Source organism: Falco peregrinus, chromosome 6 (genome assembly GCF_023634155.1).
Source record: "Falco peregrinus isolate bFalPer1 chromosome 6, bFalPer1.pri, whole genome shotgun sequence".
NCBI lineage: Eukaryota > Metazoa > Chordata > Aves > Falconiformes > Falconidae > Falco > Falco peregrinus.
In genome coordinates, this window is record NC_073726.1 from 15594957 (window position 1) to 15622002 (window position 27046).

The 27046-nt window shown below is 52.2% G+C and overlaps 2 protein-coding genes across 7 annotated transcripts in view; one reads left to right on the forward strand and one right to left on the reverse strand.

Annotated features, from left to right (window-relative positions):
• The window catches only part of LOC129784734 (butyrophilin-like protein 2), a 37051-nt gene that overhangs the window by 8048 nt on the left and 1957 nt on the right, over positions 1–27046 (reverse strand). The gene's annotated exons all lie outside the window — the stretch shown is intronic.
• LOC114013609 (butyrophilin subfamily 1 member A1-like) lies at positions 842–25530 on the forward strand. 6 transcript variants are annotated; one of them, XM_055808091.1, is made up of 15 exons: positions 6216–6301; positions 8908–8928; positions 9688–9708; positions 11540–11560; positions 12314–12334; positions 13094–13114; positions 14946–14966; positions 15720–15740; positions 16500–16520; positions 20201–20221; positions 20975–20995; positions 22966–22986; positions 23399–23419; positions 24473–24499; positions 24843–25530. In XM_055808091.1, the coding sequence occupies exons 1-15, from the start codon at positions 6295–6297 to the stop codon at positions 25367–25369; spliced, it is 813 nt and encodes a 270-aa protein (XP_055664066.1). In that variant the 5' UTR covers positions 6216–6294; the 3' UTR covers positions 25370–25530. The 6 variants fall into 6 exon arrangements, 1 of the variants encoding a protein (XP_055664066.1); XR_008747773.1 differs by lacking the exons at positions 6216–6301; positions 8908–8928; positions 9688–9708; ... (10 more) ...; positions 24473–24499; positions 24843–25530 and adding exons at positions 842–1037; positions 2393–2487; positions 4714–4767; ... (1 more) ...; positions 7486–8154; positions 10892–10946; XR_008747776.1 differs by lacking the exons at positions 6216–6301; positions 8908–8928; positions 9688–9708; ... (6 more) ...; positions 20975–20995; positions 24473–24499 and adding an exon at positions 19201–19573 and having other exon boundaries at positions 22966–23419; positions 24843–24981.

A 27046-nucleotide genomic window follows, 5' to 3' on the forward strand; every position in this document is an offset into this window, starting at 1 on the left:
CTTCTCACTGCTGTGTCCTCCTTCGCTAGAGAAAATGTCCCCCTGGGAGCTGTGCAGCACCCAGCAGTCCTCCCCAGACAGTGCCCCTTCCTCCCTGCCTCCCTTTCTCGCTCCCCCCCCCCCAGCACCCAGTCCCGCTACTGGCCCACCTCCACCTCCCAGTAGTGCTTCCCAGCTGCAAACCCTTCCTTCCCCACCAGGACAGGGGCTGTGGAGCGAGTGGTGGTGCCGGCAAACAAAACAAACAAACAAAGAAAAAATGAAAAAAGAAAAAGAGCATTACTGCATTACTGCCTGGCCAGTTGGTTACATTGAGAATTGTAGAAAGCATGAGATGTGCTTTTCAATGATTTAATTTTCCTCGATTTCTAAAGCTTATTGGGAAATGGATCCTTTCTGAATTTATAATCAAACTTGAAAACAGGCCAAACAATGTTAAAGGGAACAGACTTATCAGAAGTATTTCATATGACAGTCTACTTCTTATTTGCTCTTTCAGCGTGTGAGGTTGTTCTTAGACATTAAACTGAGTTAATGACTTCAACAACTCCAAGCGCAATTTCTAAATTTCCTGCTGGGTCTGTGTCTTGTATACTCCTACTTGTAACTTCAAATCATCCTGGTGAGTAACAGGCTCCTGCAACACCCCGATTTGGTTTCTCTACCTCCCGTTCATGCTGTTGTCTCAATTCCAGGTCGTTGTCAGAAAGCCACACTCGAAAATGAGCTGCAGTGCTCAGGTGCAGAAAGGCTTGAAACATAATCCTCTTACTGTACCTTGGATCTAGGCGTGCCGGCAATTCAGGCTCTTGGGTTGTTCCTGCTACAGGGGTTGGTACGTGCAGGCACGGGCTGGACTATTGCACTCAAGAGCAAACAGTTGCTCCTGGTGAACGTTCAGGTTTCAGCGCCTGTAAGCTTCCATCAGGAAAGGAGCGAGGTCAACTCCCTTACCTTCGGGTAATACAAGCCAAAGGCTCCTCACTTCCATAATCCACGCCGAAATTCAAAGGGGTTCTTTGGGTCCTGCTCTTCAGGTAAGAAATTAAAGCCTGGCTGAAAGAGAATTGTGCGTGATGAGGTTTTTGGAGGGGTTTGCCTGATTATTGAGCTGGTAGTTTGCTATCGACAACCGCCAGGGCATGATTCCAGCCTGGAATTAAAAAGGCTTCTTTCTTTGCTTCCTTAAGCGTGAAGAATGACGTGTAAATCTGATGGATGATTTGGATTTGGAATCAGAGGCTATCCGCCAGCAATTTTATTAAAGAAAGAGGTCACTGAAATGCTAATGGTTATTTGCGAGGTTGCTCCACTGAGAGAGTTTGCTGAAAATGTTGTGATGCGTGGGGCTGGTTGGAGGACTGCAATGTGCTGGTTCTGAAACACATTCCCGCTTCGGAAAGCAAATGCATGTGCTCCCTTTGTGTCAGAAATACAGGCTTGCTCTGGGTTAGCCTGCTAGGTATATACCAATATGACGTCTATATACACCCCATGACATAGATAATCTGAACTGATCAAGTCTAACTCGGGTATAAATTTATTCTGCAGATAACCAATAGGAAGGATACAGATTTTTACACTCGTGTGTACAAGCAGTACACCTTTGCTAGCTTTTCCAGCTGGTGAATCATGCAAAGCTGTGGCCTTTGTTTTGTCTTTCCGTTTTGAAAAACAGGTTGTGGCCTGTGCCTGAGAGCTTGTAGCTTTACATGGGGAAGCGTGAACAGGAAAAAGAAGAAAATCAAACCAACCAAGGCTCTGTAACTTTGCTGCAGCTTTTAACATTCTTTTTATTCTTCCTTCCTTCTTTCTATATGTTGGAAAAGCTGACGGCATTGGGGAGAGTAGTTAATCATTCCACAGAAAGATCAATAAGTGAGTGCAGACTGGGACAAGGGTCTTGGCATTCTGCAGCATCCATCTCTAGTTTCCCTTTCTACTCTTTGATGCTTCACCTTCTCCTTTGTTAGGGAAGCAAAGGTGCACAGAGTTAGCCCTCGCAGGGAAGGGAGCACCAGGTGTGTTCTGCAGACTTTGCACAGGAGCAGAGATGCCTCTGGGCTCTGAGGAAAGCTCTCCCCACGTTGAGCTTAGTGACGCGGCAGTCTAGGTTGGTCTAACTTTTTCAGTGTTCACATGAAAATCTCTAGGTGGAGCAAAATACTAACGTTTTACTCTAAAAACCCTCTTGAAACATTGGGTGAGACTCTGTGCACCTAAATTTACACTTTTTTACCATAGGGGGAACCCTTGCAAAGCACTACTACCAAAACCTGGCCACAGACACCCAATACACCCAGAAAAAAAGTCTCTTATATTTACCTATCATCTTCTATCAGACTTTGCGGGGTCACCAGAAGGTGAAAGGCATTTCTTACTGTCTCCCCAGGACTGCAGAATTGCTCCTGCGGCAGTGGTCACTTGAGCCATCTTGTTCCTTCCTGTATTTTTAAAAATATCTAGCCAAGACAGTCCTACCAACAGGTAAGTGCACAAGACTTTTTTTAATGCCACGAAGGATGCATAATGAAAATGGCAAAAGAGTATTTGTAGCCAAGCCATATTGGTCGTAACTTTATAGTGATTTTATACTTTAAAACATTTTATTTTCACGTGCTTTTTTGCAAACAGTGACTATCACCGGCGATCCAAGAACATGCCTATCTGTTGCTAATAAAACTTCCCTGTTAAGTAGCTGGTCGTCGCAGTTTCTCAAGGAACATGACCAAACCCTAGAGTGTGGCAGTGCTAGTCCATGACCACGGCTGGCCTGGCAGTGCAGACTGCTATCAGTGTATCCAGGCCCTTGGTGGTTTAATATACATATTAAACATGACTGGACTGATGGTGGTAAATCAGACATCACCTAGAAGTTAAACCTAGATGCACCCAACTGCCCACCTCAATGAGAAGAGATGGAAGGTGGGCAGGAGTGGGTTATTTCCTGCTAAATCGCTCCAGCTCCTTTAAGGCAACAGGGTGTATCATATATGGTTTGGGAAGACCTATTTTCACTGGCCCTGACCAGCATTCTACAGGAGACGGACAATAGTGTTGCAATAGAAAGCTCCATTGAGATACCCTGTGCACAGCCACCACCTTTGTTTGTGACCGCTGAAAGGGAACACAGCCTACAGGTGCCTCAACAGTCAGGTAAGCAGCAATTAAGACTTATGTACCTTGGCATCCTCTGAGCAAGCAAAGCTACTCTCTCCTCACTCGCATACTGCATCATCCTCCACTAAGTGAGAAGGTGGGGCCAAACGCTGTGGATTATTTCACTGAGTTTCCCACCACACACCATAGTGACATCCATTGAGAGTGTTACGAAAACTCACAGCTGGCCGTGCTGACCAAGGAGAGAGGCTAGGATGCAAAGGGTAGAATTGCAAGATCAAGTATTCTATTCATGTGCAGGAGGTGTCTCAGCCAGACGGGGTAACCCACGTGTGGTGTTACTCATGGTTCTTACACCTTTCAAGCATTCAGTTACAACATGATTTGACTCATTGCTGCTTAACACACACACAGAGACTACGGTTTGCAACGAAAAGACAATGCCATGGTGTCATCATCCACCTGACTCTTTGATGATCTAGACGTCCCTGGAGTCCATCTTCCTACGGTTGCTTATGTATGACACCAGGCAATGGGAGGGTTTGACAGAGGTGTTGGGGGGGCTAGGATGCTGGCAATGTCTCCATAGTCCAGGCATATCCTTTATCCTTCCTGGACAGCTTTCAGATTCTCAGAAACAAAGGTCCTTACCTCCAGATGGAGCTGCCCTCCTCCTTGCAGTGAGCTGGGCTCCTTCAGTCATACTTACTTAAGCAGGACTGTTCAGTATACAATGCAGACCACATACCTCTGAAGAAAGTTGAGACAATCTCATACTATATAGACTAAACGGGTACAAGAGTTCGGGAACGGGGTTTTGCCTAAGAACAGTCTATTACTCAGTGCTTTGAGGAAGTCACTGAACCCAACTGCCAGGAGTGTGGCTGCAATGAGAAGAGCGTCTGCTGACCCCAGGAAAGCCAGGAAGACAGTGGGCCCATGAGATAAGTGCACACTAGCCTGTCTCCCAGCATGAATCTCTGTTTTTTGATGCTGCAGAGAAGTTTTTGTGAGAGCTCTTCAGGGTGCCAGCTGCTGAGAGTTGTACCGAGAAGGAAAGACTTTGGCATGAGGCTACTAGGGGGCGATTCTGCCTGAAAGGCGATGTTAAGGCCGAGCTGTCCTCTGAAATTTCTTCTGAGTGAAAGCTTTGGAGGACAACTTGTCGTAAGCTAATGTATTTTGATGGTATCACTCAGAACGATATTGCTCCCTTCAGAGACAGTGGCCTCGAATAGCATGAGAGACTAGAGACCAACTGCAAAAGCAAAAGACAGTAAGAAACTTCCCAAGGAAAAAGACAAATAGTTGCCAGTTTATGTCGAGTGTGGTTTTCAGCGTGTGTCTGTGGAAGACTCTTGGACACAAGGCAGTGAATATAAAATGCAACTATCAATGCTCATTTCAGCTTTCTTTGAGAACTTTTTTGTTCCTCTTCACATTTCCTGAGGAATGATTTGGCTGAAAGTGTTCTTCTGCTAGCCATGTTCAAATGCTGCAGATCATGTGAATATACAGCCACTGTGTGTACGCGTGTGCTATACCGCAAGAAAGCTGATTCATTTTTTCTATTGCTTGTTCTCCATTTTTCAGAAAGCGGTGATTTCTTCTGGGTTCCCTGCCTCCTTGTCCTCCTTATTTTAGCAGGTAAGCTATTTCCCCCTGCCAGAGATCGCATGAGCCAGTCCCTCTTGGCAGTGAAGATTCATTTCCAGAGCCAGTGATGGGCTGCACTTTGGCTCTTCGTACTCTGTGTGTGGGTTACACAATAGTTGTGGTGGAGTTACTAATTCTGGTGGTTTTGCCTTTCAGAATTGCCTTGCTGGAAGATTGCAATGTCTTGCTTTTCTAAGAGTAAGTGTTGAAGTTCAGGACATAGAGACTTGGCCTGCTCATGGTGCGAGCTCGTTAGTAGAATCTTGACAGTGCAATATTTGTTCTGTTCATGAGGTTCCTTCTCTTCATACCTACCCTGCATTTGAACAGAATGGTGTGATACTGTAACGACTGGGGGGCTTTCTAACTGACTGGGCTCCATTGAAGGAAGGGCTGTGAGTGTTTATGGCTGGTGGCAAAAATCCCAGTCAGGGCCAGGTGATGAGTAGCTCCAAAGGAGCATGAACTGTCCCCCATGCCAGAGCTGTTGTTCTTCATTCCCTGGAGTGGGCAGTATTTGAGGGGTCTGGCTTGCAAAGACCTTGTGGTTCTTGTCCTGACTTCATGTCTTCTCCTCCAGTGACAATGGTGACACATCAGGGAAACGGCATAAAAAAGCTGCGTCTTTCTCACTTCCCCACTGCCATAAATCTTTCAGGCAGGTGGGGAGGGATGCTCCAGCAATGACAACTGCTCCCCAAGTGCCATGTTGAGAGAGCCTGCCAATGTGCAAGGCTCAACCTGGCAGCTGGTGCTCCCTGGCTTTGGCTTTGCCAAGATAGTGCCCCATGGCCAGTTGTGGGGTGATTGTAACCCCTCACTTTTGTGGGGTGCCTTGCAAGAACTAGTGTGGAGTTTCTGTTTAGGAAGTTTTTGCCTTCAGTATAGATTCAGTGGCAGATTAGCAAAGGTTTAGTGTGCTTACCTGCTCAAGCTGCAAGGTTATAAATGGACACATGAAAGTGAGAGGATGGTGCTTGTCCCTTGGTTCTAGGCAATTCTCCTGGCCCAGCATATATTCCGCATGATTGGTGGGATATTCTTGTGCCTGGGGGCCCCCGTTACTGCGTCCATTAGCAGGCTCTGTGTTCTTTGCTATTCAGACAAGGGAGGAAGCAGTGGCCCAAGTCACAGGATCCATCCCCAGGGAAAGGGAATACTGTTGTCCTGGGAAGCGGATAACTGCCAGGCTGAATTCCCAGTGTGAGCCAGAAAGAAAAGGCAGGTGCTTGTGTTGGGGCTACTCTGGATTCTGGCTTGCTGGGTACTGGTCAAGAGGTGCCACTGTGTCCCTCAGCACCTGACATGCCAAGGAGGGCATATGGCTGTGATGCTGGTGAAGGTGGCAGCCAGTGAGGGTGTCCATGCCACGCAGGGGCAGTGCTGTGAGTGGATGGGAGTGTGTGGGAGGTCAGTGGGTGTCATCCTGTGCAGGCTTGTAGGGATCCTGTGGGTCCTGTCCTGACTTCATGTCTTCTTCTCCTGTGACCATGGTGACTTGCAGATGAACTGCGTGCAATGAATGGTGAGTGTTTCTGCTTGTGCAAACACTGTCCTTGCCTGAGTTAGTGCCCTGGGCTGGGAGGGGAGGGATGCTCCAGCAATGCCAGCAGCTCCCCGAGTGCCACGCTGAGAGACTTTGCCAATGTGCAAGGCTCAACCTGGCAGCTGGTGCTCCGTGGCTCTGGCTCTGCAGGGGCGGTGCCCATGGCCAGCTGCGAATTGTTTGGACTCTTCCTTTTTGTGGGGGATCTTGCAATCGCTTCTGCGGCATTGCCATTTCCAGAGCCTTTGCCTGTCAGCACAGTCTCAGAGGCAGCTCAGCAAGGATGCAAATTCAGGGTGTCGTGCGCTTTACCTGCCCATAGTGCAGCTCATTAGTGATGCCTTGAACAATGTCCGGACTGTGTTAATCCCATGGTCCTTGGCCATTCTCCTGGACCAGCACGCATTTGACATGAGTGATTGGATGTCCTTGTGCCTGGGGGTCCTATTATGGACTTATGACCATTGTGAAGGCTCTGAGTTCCTTGCTATCCGGTCAAGGATAGAAGCAGTGGCCCAAGAGAGAGGACCCATCCCCAGGGAAAGGGAATACTGTTGTCCTGGGAAGCAAGAAACTGATAGCTGAATTCCCTGTGTGAGCCAGAAAGAAGGGGCAGGGTGGTGGGGCTACTCCTACAGCAAGTTTCTGGCTTGCTGGGTGCTGGTTGAGGGGAGGTGCTGTGTCCCTCAGCACCTGACATGCGAATGGGGTCCTGTGGTTGTGATGCTGGTGGAGGTGGCAGCCCTTGAGGGTGTCTGTGGCAGGCAGGGGCAGTGCTGTGAGCGGTGGGGAGTGGGTGGGAGGTCAGTGGGTGTCATCCTGTGCAGGTATTGGGTGCTGCTGTGTCCAGAGCAAGGGAGCCCCTGCCCCCACGGCTGGCAGCAGCTCGTGCCTGGGAAGCCCTGATTGCTCTCCCTTCGTTCTGCCAAGCCCTCACGTGCAGAGCAGCCTCAGCTGCAAGCAGGGGCAGCCCTGGGTGCTGAGAAGGGGGACTGCGGGCAATGCGCTGCCACCACGGCTCCGTGCCTGGGGGAGCTCTGGCTGCATGTGGGTTTGGAGGAGAAGGGATCTGCTTTGCTGAACGTGTCCCAGGATTTACAGCCATCTTCACTGGAGGTTGGGTGCTAATCAGTGTGTCCTCCTTTCACCCTTTCTTCTTGCAGAGCTACAGAAGAAGGAGATTGGTGAGTGTCGCTGACTCCCTGGGGCCCGTGTGTGTGAGCAGTTTGTGGGATGGGGCGCCAGGGTGGGAGGAGAGTGGAGGACAAGTCAGCCCTCACCCCACAGGACAGCCAGGAGAGCCTGCACCGTGGAGCATGACCGGTGTCAGGAATGCTGAGAGACACCTGGCTTGGAGGCCATCTCTGCTGGCTTTACCTCCCCTTCCTGTCACCGACTGTCCCTGGGGAAGGGGCCTCTAAAGGCACCCATGGCCCTTGCCACAAGGCAGATGGGTTGCCGTGGCGGGTGGCTGGTGATGCCCAGGCTGCGGGAGGCTCTGTTGGGGGCAGGAGCATGAAGGAAGGAGATGCTGAGGGAAGGCCACAGTGTGTGTGATGGGGCAGAGAGCCCATGTCCCTGAGGAACCCTGGCTACTTAAAGGGATTTGGGTCTGTGCCGTCGTTGGTAAAAATGCTTCTGAGGGCCACATGATGAGGAGCTCCAAAGGAGCATGAACTCTCCTGCATGCCAGATTTGTTGTTCATCACTCCCTGGGGTTGGACAGTCCCAGAGGGAAATGGCTTGTAGGGATCTTGTGGGTCCTGTCCTGACTTCATGTCTTCTTCTCCTGTGACCATGGTGACTTGCAGATGAACTGCGTGCAACGAATGGTGAGTGTTTCCGCTTGTGCAAACGCTGTCCTTGCCTGAGTTAGTGCCCTGGGCTGGGAGGGGAGGGATGCTCCAGCAATGCCAGCAGCTCCCCGAGTGCCACGCTGAGAGACTTTGCCAATGTGCAAGGCTCAACCTGGCAGCTGGTGCTCCGTGGCTCTGGCTCTGCAGGGGCGGTGCCCATGGCCAGCTGTGAATTGTTTGGACTCTTCCTTTTTGTGGGGGATCTTGCAATCGCTTCTGCGGCACTGCCATTTCCAGAGCCTTTGCCTGTCAGCACAGTCTCAGAGGCAGCTCAGCAAGGATGCAAATTCAGGGTGTCGTGCGCTTTACCTGCCCATAGTGCAGCTCATTAGTGATGCCTTGAACAATGTCCGGACTGTGTTAATCCCATGGTCCTTGGCCATTCTCCTGGACCAGCACGCATTTGGCATGACTGATTAGATGACCTTCTGACTGGGGACCCTGTTACTGTGTCCATTGTGCAAGCTCTGTATTCTTTGCAGTTCAGTCAAGGGGAGAAGTGTTGGCCCAAGTCATAGGTTCCGTCCCCAGGGAAAGGGAAAACCATCCCCTGGGAAGCAGGAATCTGCCAGGCTGAATTCCCTGTGTGAGCCAGACAGAAGGGGCAGGGTGATTGTGGTGGGGCTACCTCAGCTTCTGGCTTGCTGGGTGCTGGTCAGGGGAGGTGCCGTGTCCCTCAGCCTCTGTTGATTTCATGTGTCTTCTCCTGTGACCACGGTGACTCAACAGAGGACCTCCATGCAAGGAACGGTGAGTGTTTCTGTTTCTTAAATGCCTTTAGCACAGTGATAGGGCCATGAATCAGGTGAAGAGAGATGCTCCAGCAATGCCAAATACTCCCTGTGTGCCACATTGAGAGAGCACAAGGCTCAACCTGTCAGCAAGTACTCCCTGACTTTGGCTTTACCAAGAAAGATCTTCCCCAATGGCCAGTGGTGGGGTGGACATTGACTCTTCCATTTTGTGGTCGGCCTGCCATTGGCTTTTTGGGAATTAGTATTTTTGGACTCTTTGCCTTTCAGCACAGTTCAAGTGGAAGATTAATAAAAGCGAATGTTTAGTGTGTTGTGGTGGTGCAAGCTCTTTCATAGAGCCTTGACACTGGCAGAGAAGTACTAATTATGGTCCTTGGCCATTCTCCTACTCCAGCACACATTTGGCATGACTGATGGGGTGTTCTTGTGCCTGGGGGTCCTATTATGAACTTCTTCCCATTGGAAAGGCACTGTGTTCTTTGCTATTCAGTCAAGGGGAGAAGCGATGGACTAAGACAGAGGATCTATGCCCAGGGAAAGGGAAAACCATCCCCTGGGAAGCAGGAATCTGCCAGGCTGAATTCCCTTTGTGAGCCAGACAGAAGGGGCAGGGTGGTTGTGGTGGAGCTACTCCAGCTTCTGGCTTGCTTGATGCTGGTCAAGGGAGGTGCCGTGTCCCTCAGCCCACTACAAGGACGTTATCTGTCTTCTCTGATTTCATGTGTCTTCTCCTGTGACCACGGTGACTCAACAGAGGACCTCCATGCAAGAAACGGTGAGTGTTTCTGTTTCTTAAATGCCTTTGGCACAGTGATAGGGCCTTGAGGCAGATGAGGAGGGATGCTCCAGCAATGCCAACTGCTCGCCAAGTGCCACACTGACGGACCCTGCCAATGTGCAAGGCTCAACCTGGTAGCTGGTGCTCCCTGCATTTGGCTGTACCAAGGTCTTCCCCGAAGGCCAGTGCCTGGGTGGGTTTTGACTCTTTTTATTCTGTCGTGGGACACCCAATAGATACTGTGGCATCACTGTTTACGGATTCTTCTCCTTTCAACACATTTCAGCGACAGATTAGTGAGGGTGAATGTAAGGGTGCAGTGCGCTTCCCTGCCCATGGTGCAAGCTCTTTCATGGACCATTGACAGTGGCAGGACAGCCCTAATCCCATGGTCCTTGGCCATTCTCCTGGACCAGCACGCATTTGACATGAGTGATTGGATGTCCTTGTGCCTGGGGGTCCTATTATGGACTTATGACCATTGTGAAGGCTCTGAGTTCTTTGCTATCCGGTCAAGGATAGAAGCAGTGGCCCAAGAGAGAGGACCCATCCCCAGGGAAAGGGAGTACTGTTGTCCTGGGAAGCAAGAAACTGATAGCTGAATTCCCTGTGTGAGCCAGAAAGAAGGGGCAGGGTGGTGGGGCTACTCCTACAGCAAGTTTCTGGCTTGCTGGGTGCTGGTTGAGGGGAGATGCTGTGTCCCTCAGCACCTGACATGCGAATGGGGTCCTGTGGTTGTGATGCTGGTGGAGGTGGCAGCCCTTGAGGGTGTCTGTGGCAGGCAGGGGCAGTGCTGTGAGCGGTGGGGAGTGGGTGGGAGGTCAGTGGGTGTCATCCTGTGCAGGTATTGGGTGCTGCTGTGTCCAGAGCAAGGGAGCCCCTGCCCCCACGGCTGGCAGCAGCTCGTGCCTGGGAAGCCCTGATTGCTCTCCCTTCGTTCTGCCAAGCCCTCACGTGCAGAGCAGCCTCAGCTGCAAGCAGGGGCAGCCCTGGGTGCTGAGAAGGGGGACTGCGGGCAATGCGCTGCCACCACGGCTCCGTGCCTGGGGGAGCTCTGGCTGCATGTGGGTTTGGAGGAGAAGGGATCTGCTTTGCTGAACGTGTCCCAGGATTTACAGCCATCTTCACTGGAGGTTGGGTGCTAATCAGTGTGTCCTCCTTTCACCCTTTCTTCTTGCAGAGCTACAGAAGAAGGAGATTGGTGAGTGTCGCTGACTCCCTGGGGCCCGTGTGTGTAAGCAGTTTGTGGGATGGGGCGCCAGGGTGGGAGGAGAGTGGAGGACAAGTCAGCCCTCACCCCACAGGACAGCCAGGAGAGCCTGCACCGTGGAGCATGACCGGTGTCAGGAATGCTGAGAGACACCTGGCTTGGAGGCCATCTCTGCTGGCTTTCCCTCCCCTTCCTGTCACCGACTGTCCCTGGGGAAGGGGCCTCTAAAGGCACCCATGGCCCTTGCCACAAGGCAGATGGGTTGCCGTGGCGGGTGGCTGGTGATGCCCAGGCTGCGGGAGGCTCTGTTGGGGGCAGGAGCATGAAGGAAGGAGATGCTGAGGGAAGGCCACAGTGTGTGTGATGGGGCAGAGAGCCCATGTCCCTGAGGAACCCTGGCTACTTAAAGGGATTTGGGTCTGTGCCGTCGTTGGTAAAAATGCTTCTGAGGGCCACATGATGAGGAGCTCCAAAGGAGCATGAACTCTCCTGCATGCCAGATTTGTTGTTCATCACTCCCTGGGGTTGGACAGTCCCAGAGGGAAATGGCTTGTAGGGATCTTGTGGGTCCTGTCCTGACTTCATGTCTTCTTCTCCTGTGACCATGGTGACTTGCAGATGAACTGCGTGCAACGAATGGTGAGTGTTTCCGCTTGTGCAAACGCTGTCCTTGCCTGAGTTAGTGCCCTGGGCTGGGAGGGGAGGGATGCTCCAGCAATGCCAGCAGCTCCCCGAGTGCCACGCTGAGAGACTTTGCCAATGTGCAAGGCTCAACCTGGCAGCTGGTGCTCCGTGGCTCTGGCTCTGCAGGGGCGGTGCCCATGGCCAGCTGTGAATTGTTTGGACTCTTCCTTTTTGTGGGGGATCTTGCAATCGCTTCTGCGGCATTGCCATTTCCAGAGCCTTTGCCTGTCAGCACAGTCTCAGAGGCAGCTCAGCAAGGATGCAAATTCAGGGTGTCGTGCGCTTTACCTGCCCATAGTGCAGCTCATTAGTGATGCCTTGAACAATGTCCGGACTGTGTTAATCCCATGGTCCTTGGCCATTCTCCTGGACCAGCACGCATTTGGCATGACTGATTAGATGACCTTCTGACTGGGGACCCTGTTACTGTGTCCATTGTGCAAGCTCTGTATTCTTTGCAGTTCAGTCAAGGGGAGAAGTGTTGGCCCAAGTCATAGGTTCCGTCCCCAGGGAAAGGGAAAACCATCCCCTGGGAAGCAGGAATCTGCCAGGCTGAATTCCCTGTGTGAGCCAGACAGAAGGGGCAGGGTGATTGTGGTGGGGCTACCTCAGCTTCTGGCTTGCTGGGTGCTGGTCAGGGGAGGTGCCGTGTCCCTCAGCCTCTGTTGATTTCATGTGTCTTCTCCTGTGACCACGGTGACTCAACAGAGGACCTCCATGCAAGGAACGGTGAGTGTTTCTGTTTCTTAAATGCCTTTAGCACAGTGATAGGGCCATGAATCAGGTGAAGAGAGATGCTCCAGCAATGCCAAATACTCCCTGTGTGCCACATTGAGAGAGCACAAGGCTCAACCTGTCAGCAAGTACTCCCTGACTTTGGCTTTACCAAGAAAGATCTTCCCCAATGGCCAGTGGTGGGGTGGACATTGACTCTTCCATTTTGTGGTCGGCCTGCCATTGGCTTTTTGGGAATTAGTATTTTTGGACTCTTTGCCTTTCAGCACAGTTCAAGTGGAAGATTAATAAAAGCGAATGTTTAGTGTGTTGTGGTGGTGCAAGCTCTTTCATAGAGCCTTGACACTGGCAGAGAAGTACTAATTATGGTCCTTGGCCATTCTCCTACTCCAGCACACATTTGGCATGACTGATGGGGTGTTCTTGTGCCTGGGGGTCCTATTATGAACTTCTTCCCATTGGAAAGGCACTGTGTTCTTTGCTATTCAGTCAAGGGGAGAAGCGATGGACTAAGACAGAGGATCTATGCCCAGGGAAAGGGAAAACCATCCCCTGGGAAGCAGGAATCTGCCAGGCTGAATTCCCTTTGTGAGCCAGACAGAAGGGGCAGGGTGGTTGTGGTGGAGCTACTCCAGCTTCTGGCTTGCTTGATGCTGGTCAAGGGAGGTGCCGTGTCCCTCAGCCCACTACAAGGACGTTATCTGTCTTCTCTGATTTCATGTGTCTTCTCCTGTGACCACGGTGACTCAACAGAGGACCTCCATGCAAGAAACGGTGAGTGTTTCTGTTTCTTAAATGCCTTTGGCACAGTGATAGGGCCTTGAGGCAGATGAGGAGGGATGCTCCAGCAATGCCAACTGCTCGCCAAGTGCCACACTGACGGACCCTGCCAATGTGCAAGGCTCAACCTGGTAGCTGGTGCTCCCTGCATTTGGCTGTACCAAGGTCTTCCCCGAAGGCCAGTGCCTGGGTGGGTTTTGACTCTTTTTATTCTGTCGTGGGACACCCAATAGATACTGTGGCATCACTGTTTACGGATTCTTCTCCTTTCAACACATTTCAGCGACAGATTAGTGAGGGTGAATGTAAGGGTGCAGTGCGCTTCCCTGCCCATGGTGCAAGCTCTTTCACGGACCATTGACAGTGGCAGGACAGCCCTAATCCCATGGTCCTTGGCCATTCTCCTGGACCAGCATGCATTTGACATGAGTGATTGGATGTCCTTGTGCCTGGGGGTCCTATTATGGACTTATGACCATTGTGAAGGCTCTGAGTTCCTTGCTATCCGGTCAAGGATAGAAGCAGTGGCCCAAGAGAGAGGACCCATCCCCAGGGAAAGGGAATACTGTTGTCCTGGGAAGCAAGAAACTGATAGCTGAATTCCCTGTGTGAGCCAGAAAGAAGGGGCAGGGTGGTGGGGCTACTCCTACAGCAAGTTTCTGGCTTGCTGGGTGCTGGTTGAGGGGAGGTGCTGTGTCCCTCAGCACCTGACATGCGAATGGGGTCCTGTGGTTGTGATGCTGGTGGAGGTGGCAGCCCTTGAGGGTGTCTGTGGCAGGCAGGGGCAGTGCTGTGAGCGGTGGGGAGTGGGTGGGAGGTCAGTGGGTGTCATCCTGTGCAGGTATTGGGTGCTGCTGTGTCCAGAGCAAGGGAGCCCCTGCCCCCACGGCTGGCAGCAGCTCGTGCCTGGGAAGCCCTGATTGCTCTCCCTTCGTTCTGCCAAGCCCTCACGTGCAGAGCAGCCTCAGCTGCAAGCAGGGGCAGCCCTGGGTGCTGAGAAGGGGGACTGCGGGCAATGCGCTGCCACCACGGCTCCGTGCCTGGGGGAGCTCTGGCTGCATGTGGGTTTGGAGGAGAAGGGATCTGCTTTGCTGAACGTGTCCCAGGATTTACAGCCATCTTCACTGGAGGTTGGGTGCTAATCAGTGTGTCCTCCTTTCACCCTTTCTTCTTGCAGAGCTACAGAAGAAGGAGATTGGTGAGTGTCGCTGACTCCCTGGGGCCCGTGTGTGTGAGCAGTTTGTGGGATGGGGCGCCAGGGTGGGAGGAGAGTGGAGGACAAGTCAGCCCTCACCCCACAGGACAGCCAGGAGAGCCTGCACCGTGGAGCATGACCGGTGTCAGGAATGCTGAGAGACACCTGGCTTGGAGGCCATCTCTGCTGGCTTTCCCTCCCCTTCCTGTCACCGACTGTCCCTGGGGAAGGGGCCTCTAAAGGCACCCATGGCCCTTGCCACAAGGCAGATGGGTTGCCGTGGCGGGTGGCTGGTGATGCCCAGGCTGCGGGAGGCTCTGTTGGGGGCAGGAGCATGAAGGAAGGAGATGCTGAGGGAAGGCCACAGTGTGTGTGATGGGGCAGAGAGCCCATGTCCCTGAGGAACCCTGGCTACTTAAAGGGATTTGGGTCTGTGCCGTCGTTGGTAAAAATGCTTCTGAGGGCCACATGATGAGGAGCTCCAAAGGAGCATGAACTCTCCTGCATGCCAGATTTGTTGTTCATCACTCCCTGGGGTTGGACAGTCCCAGAGGGAAATGGCTTGTAGGGATCTTGTGGGTCCTGTCCTGACTTCATGTCTTCTTCTCCTGTGACCATGGTGACTTGCAGATGAACTGCGTGCAACGAATGGTGAGTGTTTCCGCTTGTGCAAACGCTGTCCTTGCCTGAGTTAGTGCCCTGGGCTGGGAGGGGAGGGATGCTCCAGCAATGCCAGCAGCTCCCCGAGTGCCACGCTGAGAGACTTTGCCAATGTGCAAGGCTCAACCTGGCAGCTGGTGCTCCGTGGCTCTGGCTCTGCAGGGGCGGTGCCCATGGCCAGCTGTGAATTGTTTGGACTCTTCCTTTTTGTGGGGGATCTTGCAATCGCTTCTGCGGCACTGCCATTTCCAGAGCCTTTGCCTGTCAGCACAGTCTCAGAGGCAGCTCAGCAAGGATGCAAATTCAGGGTGTCGTGCGCTTTACCTGCCCATAGTGCAGCTCATTAGTGATGCCTTGAACAATGTCCGGACTGTGTTAATCCCATGGTCCTTGGCCATTCTCCTGGACCAGCACGCATTTGGCATGACTGATTAGATGACCTTCTGACTGGGGACCCTGTTACTGTGTCCATTGTGCAAGCTCTGTATTCTTTGCAGTTCAGTCAAGGGGAGAAGTGTTGGCCCAAGTCATAGGTTCCGTCCCCAGGGAAAGGGAAAACCATCCCCTGGGAAGCAGGAATCTGCCAGGCTGAATTCCCTGTGTGAGCCAGACAGAAGGGGCAGGGTGATTGTGGTGGGGCTACCTCAGCTTCTGGCTTGCTGGGTGCTGGTCAGGGGAGGTGCCGTGTCCCTCAGCCTCTGTTGATTTCATGTGTCTTCTCCTGTGACCACGGTGACTCAACAGAGGACCTCCATGCAAGGAACGGTGAGTGTTTCTGTTTCTTAAATGCCTTTAGCACAGTGATAGGGCCATGAATCAGGTGAAGAGAGATGCTCCAGCAATGCCAAATACTCCCTGTGTGCCACATTGAGAGAGCACAAGGCTCAACCTGTCAGCAAGTACTCCCTGACTTTGGCTTTACCAAGAAAGATCTTCCCCAATGGCCAGTGGTGGGGTGGACATTGACTCTTCCATTTTGTGGTCGGCCTGCCATTGGCTTTTTGGGAATTAGTATTTTTGGACTCTTTGCCTTTCAGCACAGTTCAAGTGGAAGATTAATAAAAGCGAATGTTTAGTGTGTTGTGGTGGTGCAAGCTCTTTCATAGAGCCTTGACACTGGCAGAGAAGTACTAATTATGGTCCTTGGCCATTCTCCTACTCCAGCACACATTTGGCATGACTGATGGGGTGTTCTTGTGCCTGGGGGTCCTATTATGAACTTCTTCCCATTGGAAAGGCACTGTGTTCTTTGCTATTCAGTCAAGGGGAGAAGCGATGGACTAAGACAGAGGATCTATGCCCAGGGAAAGGGAAAACCATCCCCTGGGAAGCAGGAATCTGCCAGGCTGAATTCCCTTTGTGAGCCAGACAGAAGGGGCAGGGTGGTTGTGGTGGAGCTACTCCAGCTTCTGGCTTGCTTGATGCTGGTCAAGGGAGGTGCCGTGTCCCTCAGCCCACTACAAGGACGTTATCTGTCTTCTCTGATTTCATGTGTCTTCTCCTGTGACCACGGTGACTCAACAGAGGACCTCCATGCAAGAAACGGTGAGTGTTTCTGTTTCTTAAATGCCTTTGGCACAGTGATAGGGCCTTGAGGCAGATGAGGAGGGATGCTCCAGCAATGCCAACTGCTCGCCAAGTGCCACACTGACGGACCCTGCCAATGTGCAAGGCTCAACCTGGTAGCTGGTGCTCCCTGCATTTGGCTGTACCAAGGTCTTCCCCGAAGGCCAGTGCCTGGGTGGGTTTTGACTCTTTTTATTCTGTCGTGGGACACCCAATAGATACTGTGGCATCACTGTTTACGGATTCTTCTCCTTTCAACACATTTCAGCGACAGATTAGTGAGGGTGAATGTAAGGGTGCAGTGCGCTTCCCTGCCCATGGTGCAAGCTCTTTCATGGACCATTGACAGTGGCAGGACAGCCCTAATCCCATGGTCCTTGGCCATTCTCCTGGACCAGCACGCATTTGACATGAGTGATTGGATGTCCTTGTGCCTGGGGGTCCTATTATGGACTTATGACCATTGTGAAGGCTCTGAGTTCTTTGCTATCCGGTCAAGGATAGAAGCAGTGGCCCAAGAGAGAGGACCCATCCCCAGGGAAAGGGAATACTGTTGTCCTGGGAAGCAAGAAACTGATAGCTGAATTCCCTGTGTGAGCCAGAAAGAAGGGGCAGGGTGGTGGGGCTACTCCTACAGCAAGTTTCTGGCTTGCTGGGTGCTGGTTGAGGGGAGATGCTGTGTCCCTCAGCACCTGACATGCGAATGGGGTCCTGTGGTTGTGATGCTGGTGGAGGTGGCAGCCCTTGAGGGTGTCTGTGGCAGGCAGGGGCAGTGCTGTGAGCGGTGGGGAGTGGGTGGGAGGTCAGTGGGTGTCATCCTGTGCAGGTATTGGGTGCTGCTGTGTCCAGAGCAAGGGAGCCCCTGCCCCCACGGCTGGCAGCAGCTCGTGCCTGGGAAGCCCTGATTGCTCTCCCTTCGTTCTGCCAAGCCCTCACGTGCAGAGCAGCCTCAGCTGCAAGCAGGGGCAGCCCTGGGTGCTGAGAAGGGGGACTGCGGGCAATGCGCTGCCACCACGGCTCCGTGCCTGAGGGAGCTCTGGCTGCATGTGGGTTTGGAGGAGAAGGGATCTGCTTTGCTGAACGTGTCCCAGGATTTACAGCCATCTTCACTGGAGGTTGGGTGCTAATCAGTGTGTCCTCTTTTCACCCTTTCTTCTTGCAGAGCTACAGAAGAAGGAGATTGGTGAGTGTCGCTGACTCCCTGGGGCCCGTGTGTGTGAGCAGTTTGTGGGATGGGGCGCCAGGGTGGGAGAGTGGAGGACAAGTCAGCCCTCACCCCACAGGACAGCCAGGAGAGCCTGCACCGTGGAGCATGACCGGTGTCAGGAATGCTGAGAGACACCTGGCTTGGAGGCCATCTCTGCTGGCTTTCCCTCCCCTTCCTGTCACCGACTGTCCCTGGGGAAGGGGCCTCTAAAGGCACCCATGGCCCTTGCCACAAGGCAGATGGGTTGCCGTGGCGGGTGGCTGGTGATGCCCAGGCTGCGGGAGGCTCTGTTGGGGGCAGGAGCATGAAGGAAGGAGATGCTGAGGGAAGGCCACAGTGTGTGTGATGGGGCAGAGAGCCCATGTCCCTGAGGAACCCTGGCTACTTAAAGGGATTTGGGTCTGTGCCGTCGTTGGTAAAAATGCTTCTGAGGGCCACATGATGAGGAGCTCCAAAGGAGCATGAACTCTCCTGCATGCCAGATTTGTTGTTCATCACTCCCTGGGGTGGACAGTCCCAGAGGGAAATGGCTTGTAGGGATCCTGTGGGTCCTGTCCTGACTTCATGTCTTCCTCTCCTGTGACCATGGTGACTTGCAGATGAACTGCGTGCAACGAATGGTGAGTGTTTCCGCTTGTGCAAATGCTGTCCTTGCCTGAGTTAGTGCCCTGGGCTGGGAGGGGAGGGATGCTCCAGCAATGCCAGCAGCTCCCCGAGTGCCACGCTGAGAGACTTTGCCAATGTGCAAGGCTCAACCTGGCAGCTGGTGCTCCGTGGCTCTGGCTCTGCAGGGGCGGTGCCCATGGCCAGCTGTGAATTGTTTGGACTCTTCCTTTTTGTGGGGGATCTTGCAATCGCTTCTGCGGCACTGCCATTTCCAGAGCCTTTGCCTGTCAGCACAGTCTCAGAGGCAGCTCAGCAAGGATGCAAATTCAGGGTGTCGTGCGCTTTACCTGCCCATAGTGCAGCTCATTAGTGATGCCTTGAACAATGTCCGGACTGTGTTAATCCCATGGTCCTTGGCCATTCTCCTGGACCAGCACGCATTTGACATGAGTGATTGGATGTCCTTGTGCCTGGGGGTCCTATTATGGACTTATGACCATTGTGAAGGCTCTGAGTTCCTTGCTATCCGGTCAAGGATAGAAGCAGTGGCCCAAGAGAGAGGACCCATCCCCAGGGAAAGGGAATGCTGTTGTCCTGGGAAGCAAGAAACTGATAGCTGAATTCCCTGTGTGAGCCAGAAAGAAGGGGCAGGGTGGTGGGGCTACTCCTACAGCAAGTTTCTGGCTTGCTGGGTGCTGGTTGAGGGGAGGTGCTGTGTCCCTCAGCACCTGACATGCGAATGGGGTCCTGTGGTTGTGATGCTGGTGGAGGTGGCAGCCAGTGAGGGTGTCTTTGGCAGGCAGGGGCAGTGCTGTGAGCGGTGGGGAGTGGGTGGGAGGACAGTGGGTGTCATCCTGTGCAGGTATTGGGTGCTGCTGTGTCCAGAGCAAGGGAGCCCCTGCCCCCACGGCTGGCAGCAGCTCGTGCCTGGGAAGCCCTGATTGCTCTCCCTTCGTTCTGCCAAGCCCTCACGTGCAGAGCAGCCTCAGCTGCAAGCAGGGGCAGCCCTGGGTGCTGAGAAGGGGGACTGCGGGCAATGCGCTGCCACCACGGCTCCGTGCCTGGGGGAGCTCTGGCTGCATGTGGGTTTGGAGGAGAAGGGATCTGCTTTGCTGAACGTGTCCCAGGATTTACAGCCATCTTCACTGGAGGTTGGGTGCTAATCAGTGTGTCCTCTTTTCACCCTTTCTTCTTGCAGAGCTACAGAAGAAGGAGATTGGTGAGTGTCGCTGACTCCCTGGGGCCCGTGTGTGTGAGCAGTTTGTGGGATGGGGCGCCAGGGTGGGAGGAGAGTGGAGGACAAGTCAGCCCTCACCCCACAGGACAGCCAGGAGAGCCTGCACCGTGGAGCATGACCGGTGTCAGGAATGCTGAGAGACACCTGGCTTGGAGGCCATCTCTGCTGGCTTTCCCTCCCCTTCCTGTCACCGACTGTCCCTGGGGAAGGGGCCTCTAAAGGCACCCATGGCCCTTGCCACAAGGCAGATGGGTTGCCGTGGCGGGTGGCTGGTGATGCCCAGGCTGCGGGAGGCTCTGTTGGGGGCAGGAGCATGAAGGAAGGAGATGCTGAGGGAAGGCCACAGTGTGTGTGATGGGGCAGAGAGCCCATGTCCCTGAGGAACCCTGGCTACTTAAAGGGATTTGGGTCTGTGCCGTCGTTGGTAAAAATGCTTCTGAGGGCCACATGATGAGGAGCTCCAAAGGAGCATGAACTCTCCTGCATGCCAGATTTGTTGTTCATCACTCCCTGGGGTTGGACAGTCCCAGAGGGAAATGGCTTGTAGGGATCTTGTGGGTCCTGTCCTGACTTCATGTCTTCTTCTCCTGTGACCATGGTGACTTGCAGATGAACTGCGTGCAACGAATGGTGAGTGTTTCCGCTTGTGCAAACGCTGTCCTTGCCTGAGTTAGTGCCCTGGGCTGGGAGGGGAGGGATGCTCCAGCAATGCCAGCAGCTCCCCGAGTGCCACGCTGAGAGACTTTGCCAATGTGCAAGGCTCAACCTGGCAGCTGGTGCTCCGTGGCTCTGGCTCTGCAGGGGCGGTGCCCATGGCCAGCTGTGAATTGTTTGGACTCTTCCTTTTTGTGGGGGATCTTGCAATCGCTTCTGCGGCATTGCCATTTCCAGAGCCTTTGCCTGTCAGCACAGTCTCAGAGGCAGCTCAGCAAGGATGCAAATTCAGGGTGTCGTGCGCTTTACCTGCCCATAGTGCAGCTCATTAGTGATGCCTTGAACAATGTCCGGACTGTGTTAATCCCATGGTCCTTGGCCATTCTCCTGGACCAGCACGCATTTGGCATGACTGATTAGATGACCTTCTGACTGGGGACCCTGTTACTGTGTCCATTGTGCAAGCTCTGTATTCTTTGCAGTTCAGTCAAGGGGAGAAGTGTTGGCCCAAGTCATAGGTTCCGTCCCCAGGGAAAGGGAAAACCATCCCCTGGGAAGCAGGAATCTGCCAGGCTGAATTCCCTGTGTGAGCCAGACAGAAGGGGCAGGGTGATTGTGGTGGGGCTACCTCAGCTTCTGGCTTGCTGGGTGCTGGTCAGGGGAGGTGCCGTGTCCCTCAGCCTCTGTTGATTTCATGTGTCTTCTCCTGTGACCACGGTGACTCAACAGAGGACCTCCATGCAAGGAACGGTGAGTGTTTCTGTTTCTTAAATGCCTTTAGCACAGTGATAGGGCCATGAATCAGGTGAAGAGAGATGCTCCAGCAATGCCAAATACTCCCTGTGTGCCACATTGAGAGAGCACAAGGCTCAACCTGTCAGCAAGTACTCCCTGACTTTGGCTTTACCAAGAAAGATCTTCCCCAATGGCCAGTGGTGGGGTGGACATTGACTCTTCCATTTTGTGGTTGGCCTGCCATTGGCTTTTTGGGAATTAGTATTTTTGGACTCTTTGCCTTTCAGCACAGTTCAAGTGGAAGATTAATAAAAGCGAATGTTTAGTGTGTTGTGGTGGTGCAAGCTCTTTCATAGAGCCTTGACACTGGCAGAGAAGTACTAATTATGGTCCTTGGCCATTCTCCTACTCCAGCACACATTTGGCATGACTGATGGGGTGTTCTTGTGCCTGGGGGTCCTATTATGAACTTCTTCCCATTGGAAAGGCACTGTGTTCTTTGCTATTCAGTCAAGGGGAGAAGCGATGGACTAAGACAGAGGATCTATGCCCAGGGAAAGGGAAAACCATCCCCTGGGAAGCAGGAATCTGCCAGGCTGAATTCCCTTTGTGAGCCAGACAGAAGGGGCAGGGTGGTTGTGGTGGAGCTACTCCAGCTTCTGGCTTGCTTGATGCTGGTCAAGGGAGGTGCCGTGTCCCTCAGCCCACTACAAGGACGTTATCTGTCTTCTCTGATTTCATGTGTCTTCTCCTGTGACCACGGTGACTCAACAGAGGACCTCCATGCAAGAAACGGTGAGTGTTTCTGTTTCTTAAATGCCTTTGGCACAGTGATAGGGCCTTGAGGCAGATGAGGAGGGATGCTCCAGCAATGCCAACTGCTCGCCAAGTGCCACACTGACGGACCCTGCCAATGTGCAAGGCTCAACCTGGTAGCTGGTGCTCCCTGCATTTGGCTGTACCAAGGTCTTCCCCGAAGGCCAGTGCCTGGGTGGGTTTTGACTCTTTTTATTCTGTCGTGGGACACCCAATAGATACTGTGGCATCACTGTTTACGGATTCTTCTCCTTTCAACACATTTCAGCGACAGATTAGTGAGGGTGAATGTAAGGGTGCAGTGCGCTTCCCTGCCCATGGTGCAAGCTCTTTCATGGACCATTGACAGTGGCAGGACAGCCCTAATCCCATGGTCCTTGGCCATTCTCCTGGACCAGCACGCATTTGACATGAGTGATTGGATGTCCTTGTGCCTGGGGGTCCTATTATGGACTTATGACCATTGTGAAGGCTCTGAGTTCTTTGCTATCCGGTCAAGGATAGAAGCAGTGGCCCAAGAGAGAGGACCCATCCCCAGGGAAAGGGAATACTGTTGTCCTGGGAAGCAAGAAACTGATAGCTGAATTCCCTGTGTGAGCCAGAAAGAAGGGGCAGGGTGGTGGGGCTACTCCTACAGCAAGTTTCTGGCTTGCTGGGTGCTGGTCAAGGGGTTCCGCCATGTCCCTCAGCACCTGACATGCGAATGGGGTCCTGTGGTTGTGATGCTGGTGGAGGTGGCAGCCCTTGAGGGTGTCTGTGGCAGGCAGGGGCAGTGCTGTGAGCGGTGGGGAGTGGGTGGGAGGACAGTGGGTGTCATCCTGTGCAGGTATTGGGTGCTGCTGTGTCTAGAAGCAAGGGAGCCCCTGTCCCCACGGCTGGCAGCAGCTCGTGCCTGGGAAGCCCTGATTGCTCTCCCTTCGTTCTGCCAAGCCCTCACGTGCAGAGCAGCCTCAGCTGCAAGCAGGGGCAGCCCTGGGTGCTGAGAAGGGGGACTGCGGGCAATGCGCTGCCACCACGGCTCTGTGCCTGGGGGAGCTCTGGCTGGGGACATGTCCTGATGGATGACAAGTCAGCCTTCCTAAAGGAGGTTTACACATGCTGTTTGCCATGTATCCCACGGAGTCATGGCACTAATCAAGGTGTTTTCTCTTCCCTCTCTAATCTTGCAGGGAACCAGAAGAAGCGGATCGGTGAGTTCTTCTGAATCCCTGCGGGCCATGTGAGCAAGACAATCATGGGAGGTGATTCCAGGGTGGGATAGCGGAGGGGAAGTCACCCCTGACCGCACAATAGTGTGAGCCATCTACCATGCCAGAGGAGCTTTTCCTCCATGCGTGGGTTGGACTATTCCAGAACGGACTGGCTTTTGGAGGCAGAATAATAAGTGCAGATGTGCAGGTTCAGTTTCCTTCCCTGCCTGTGCTGTAGGCTCAGTAATGGGGAGTTGACTTTGGTAGGGTTGTGCTATTCCTGGGCTCCTTGGAATGTCTTTTCCCCCAGCGGGCATTCAGAAGGGCTGGTGGGATGTTCTTGTGACTGGGGTGCTCCAGTGTTCCTTTGATTCAAGGTGCTAAGCAAGGTGTTCTCCCTCTCTTCTTGCAGAGCAGCAGAAGAACGAGATTGGTGAGTTCCGCTGCCTCCCTGGAGGCCTTGCGTGCCACCCAGTTGTGGCATTTAAGGGGTTTTCACAGGGTGTTGCTTGTGGTGTTGTGGCTGGTGGAGCCTTTGGTGTTGGTCAGAGAGTGAAGGAAGGGTACGTTTAGGGAAGGCTGTGATGGGGCTGATGGGGCTGCAGAGCCTGGGCCACCAACCAGACGTGGGGGCTCACGGATGGTGCGTGATGATGGGGTAGGGAAGACATCCCTTCCAGAATCAGAAGCATGTCAGATGCAACTTCAGGGAGCATCAATGCCTGCCTTGGAGCTAACCCCTTAAGCTCACGTGTCAGGACTTCACGATCCTGCCCTGCTGGGTCGCCTTTTCACATCCATACAGAAATGCACAAGCTCGGCTGATTCGGCTCTTTCGATTATTTAACGTTTACTGGGTCCGATCTGACTTCTCAGCAGCTTGGTTTGTAGAGCAGACTCTCTGCCTGCCACATCTCCCCTGCCTTCCTTCCCTGCCCACCCTCTCAGGTACAAAGCTGCCACGGCTGCACGTACCCAGAAACTCTCTGGGAAGCGCAGTGCCTCCTCTCTTCAGAGGGTTACTGACAATTCCCCCAAGCTCTTCCTTTGTATCCAACCCCACCCGAGAAATCCACAAGAAGTGGCTGACATTTATTCCGCGGAGTGTCACAAAGGGGACTGGTCCCTTTCTGTGTCTCTGGACATTCCGGGGTGCTGACCAGGGGTCTCACATGCTGTGAAATGTGCAGCGTGGCAGGTGGGACATCCACCCAAAACACTGGCAAGGCGGCAGAGTGGGACCTGAGAGAGAAAGTAGTCCCCAGGCGGGAAACTCAGCCCAGCCTCAGATCCTTCTCCAGCCCCCACAGGTAATCACAGCGCTGGAGAGGGCAAGAGGGAATCTGAGCAGCCGTTAACCTGCAGAGTTTAGTCTCAGCCTGGGATGTCTCAGCTTGGAGTTGGAAATTTTTTCCAGTCAATGTTCTGAATTTGCTTTCTCTCACCCTTGGTTTTTTTCCTTTTTGTCTCTCCTATTTGCTTTCAGAATTCAGAAAGGCTCGTGGCTATACAGGTAAAACACTGCACTTACTCATGTCTGTACTCAATGGCGTGACATCTGTGACTACTGCAGAAGCAGTGCTGAGCATGGGCTGGACCGTGAGTCTACAAATGCCTTTTATTGCAGTGGTGCATAGGTATTTCACTGGGCTGTGACATAGTTGAGAGTGAAAGTGTAATGCGTATGCCTGAGAGCAGTCCTTCCCTGGGGGTAAGAGGTCTTTCCAGACCGTTACAGGCAGATTTTCAGAATGACGTTGTAGGCAGATTTTCAGAATGAATTGCAGTGCAGCACCCTTTCCTTCTCTTCTCTTTAGAAAAGTGTTTAGAAAGCCCCAAATACCTGTTTTTTACAGATGACATCGTGGTTGATTGGGACACAGCCCATCCAAACTTGTCTATTGCTGGGGACAAGAAGAGTTTCACGTATCAATCACAGGTCCAGAAAGTGACTCTCCATGAGGGCAGTTTTGATTCCTCTGTCTGCGTGCTGGGCTCAGAAGGTTTCTCCTCCGGCAAGCATTACTGGGAGGTGGACGTGGGAAAATGCAGTGACTGGGACCTGGGAGTAGCCAGGAAATCCGCCCCAAGGAAAGGAAGAATAACTCTGTCACCTAAAGAAGGATTCTGGGCTCTGGGCTTAAGTGTTAAATTTTGCTGGGCAAGAACCGATCCATGGACACAGTTAGAGGTGCAGGAAAATCCCAGGAAAGTTGGGGTTTTCCTTAACTGTGAAGAGAAAACTCTGACTTTTTTCAATGTCACCAACATGTCTGTGATGTTCACGTTTCAAGACTGTGCATTCTCCGAAGCAGTTTATCCATTCTTTAAAAACTCACACAGAGAATCAACCATCAGGATTTGCTCAGTTGAAGAGGAATAATGTGTGTTTTAATGTAGTAATTTTGTTGCGACATGAAAGAGCATATTATTTTCTGAGACAAATTTAATGCTTAATTGCGATTTATGTATTACGCGTTCTTGACCACAATCTGTATTATGCATAGTGTAACACCTTTAGCTTAAAATATATTCCTTACCCCAGCCTTTTCTGCATGCATTTTGTCCAATACTTGCGGCATGAATGTAGACACGAGCTATCACGTGCCGTGGTTTTAGGAATCGTATGTTTAACTCAAGAACAATTTCCGTAGTCTTTCCTTCTGAAAATCATGTCAGCCCTTATGATGCATTTCGGTCATCATCATTCTCTGAGGTTTAGTTCTGCCCTGCTGCACTGTGTAATTTGCATTTACGTACAAAGCTCAACTTGACATCATGAATTCAAATACACACACCTTGATAAATGCACAGCACCCCATAAAGGTAACCTCTCTTCATCACTCTTCTGGATGGAATTGTCAGAAATTTGGAGGAAAGGAAAAAAATTAATCCAGAGTAATTAAAAAGAGAGTAATGTGTCTATACTTCACTTCTTGAGTGGAGAACGTGCCATCTGTGCTTGAAGAAGAGTCTGAGAGGCAACGTAAATCAACGTACTGGGTTTGATGCTGGACAGCCTGTGTCAGTAAAGATGTCCCAAACTGAAATATGACCAATGGTACTAGTCATGCCTAAAAATCTCTACGCCAGGGAAGCAAGAGATTGCTCAGGAAAAAGACCCCGAATCACTACTCAGTGGGTTTCTTCCTCCTCTTAATTAATTCTGCCGTTTGTACTTCCAACCGAGCACATTTCCTTTTCTGTCCTTTTTTACAGGAACTCGGGATGAACCACACATGGATGGATGAAGCAGCCTGTCGCTCATCGTGACCATAACACATTTTTGTTGTATTTGATCATTTGCAACCTTAGGTTCAAAGGATATCACCCTTGAAAGGTAGATCTGTGATGTCGTTTTACCAGCGAAAGACATTTTGTCTCCACCAATATCTAACATTGGACTATATATGACCCAGTACACAGGCCAACAGCGGCAGTTGTTTAACCCACCATGGTCCCTCAAAAGAGTAGAATTATCAATGCTAACTAACATTTCTGCAGTCCATCTAGCTCGTGCACCATTCCTGAAGTGCTCTTAAAAGTGATGGATGGCACGGCTGCATAAACAAACCCTCTTCCCCCCAAAACAAGCAAAAAGAGATGGGACTGGTATCCTGGGAACAGCATTGGGAGTTCTAAATAGCACAGACTCAGAAGTCTTCATGAACAAATTAGTTACAGTAACCAGTGATTTGCACAAATTTATAACATCCTTTATGATCTTCCCTTTTTGCTTTAGGAACTAATCAATGGCTTTTGTCGGACCTGTTGCCTCAGGGGGAGGGAACTGAACAGAAAGACCAGCAGTTGATGGTAGATGCACTTGGTGTAGTCCAAGGTAATGCTTCTTTCACTCTTTGTTGTACCCAAGCTCAAGTGTGGATACAACCGATGACAGCTGCAGTTACCAGAGAAGGTGGTGAAAGTTCCTTGCCCACTGCAATTTGAAAGGAAATCTGGGATAATGCAATTGAACTTGAAAAGAAATTCCTGTCCTGGTGGTATTTGTTCAGGTTCACCTGCGACTCCAGCAGCAACATGGCCTCTGACTATCCAC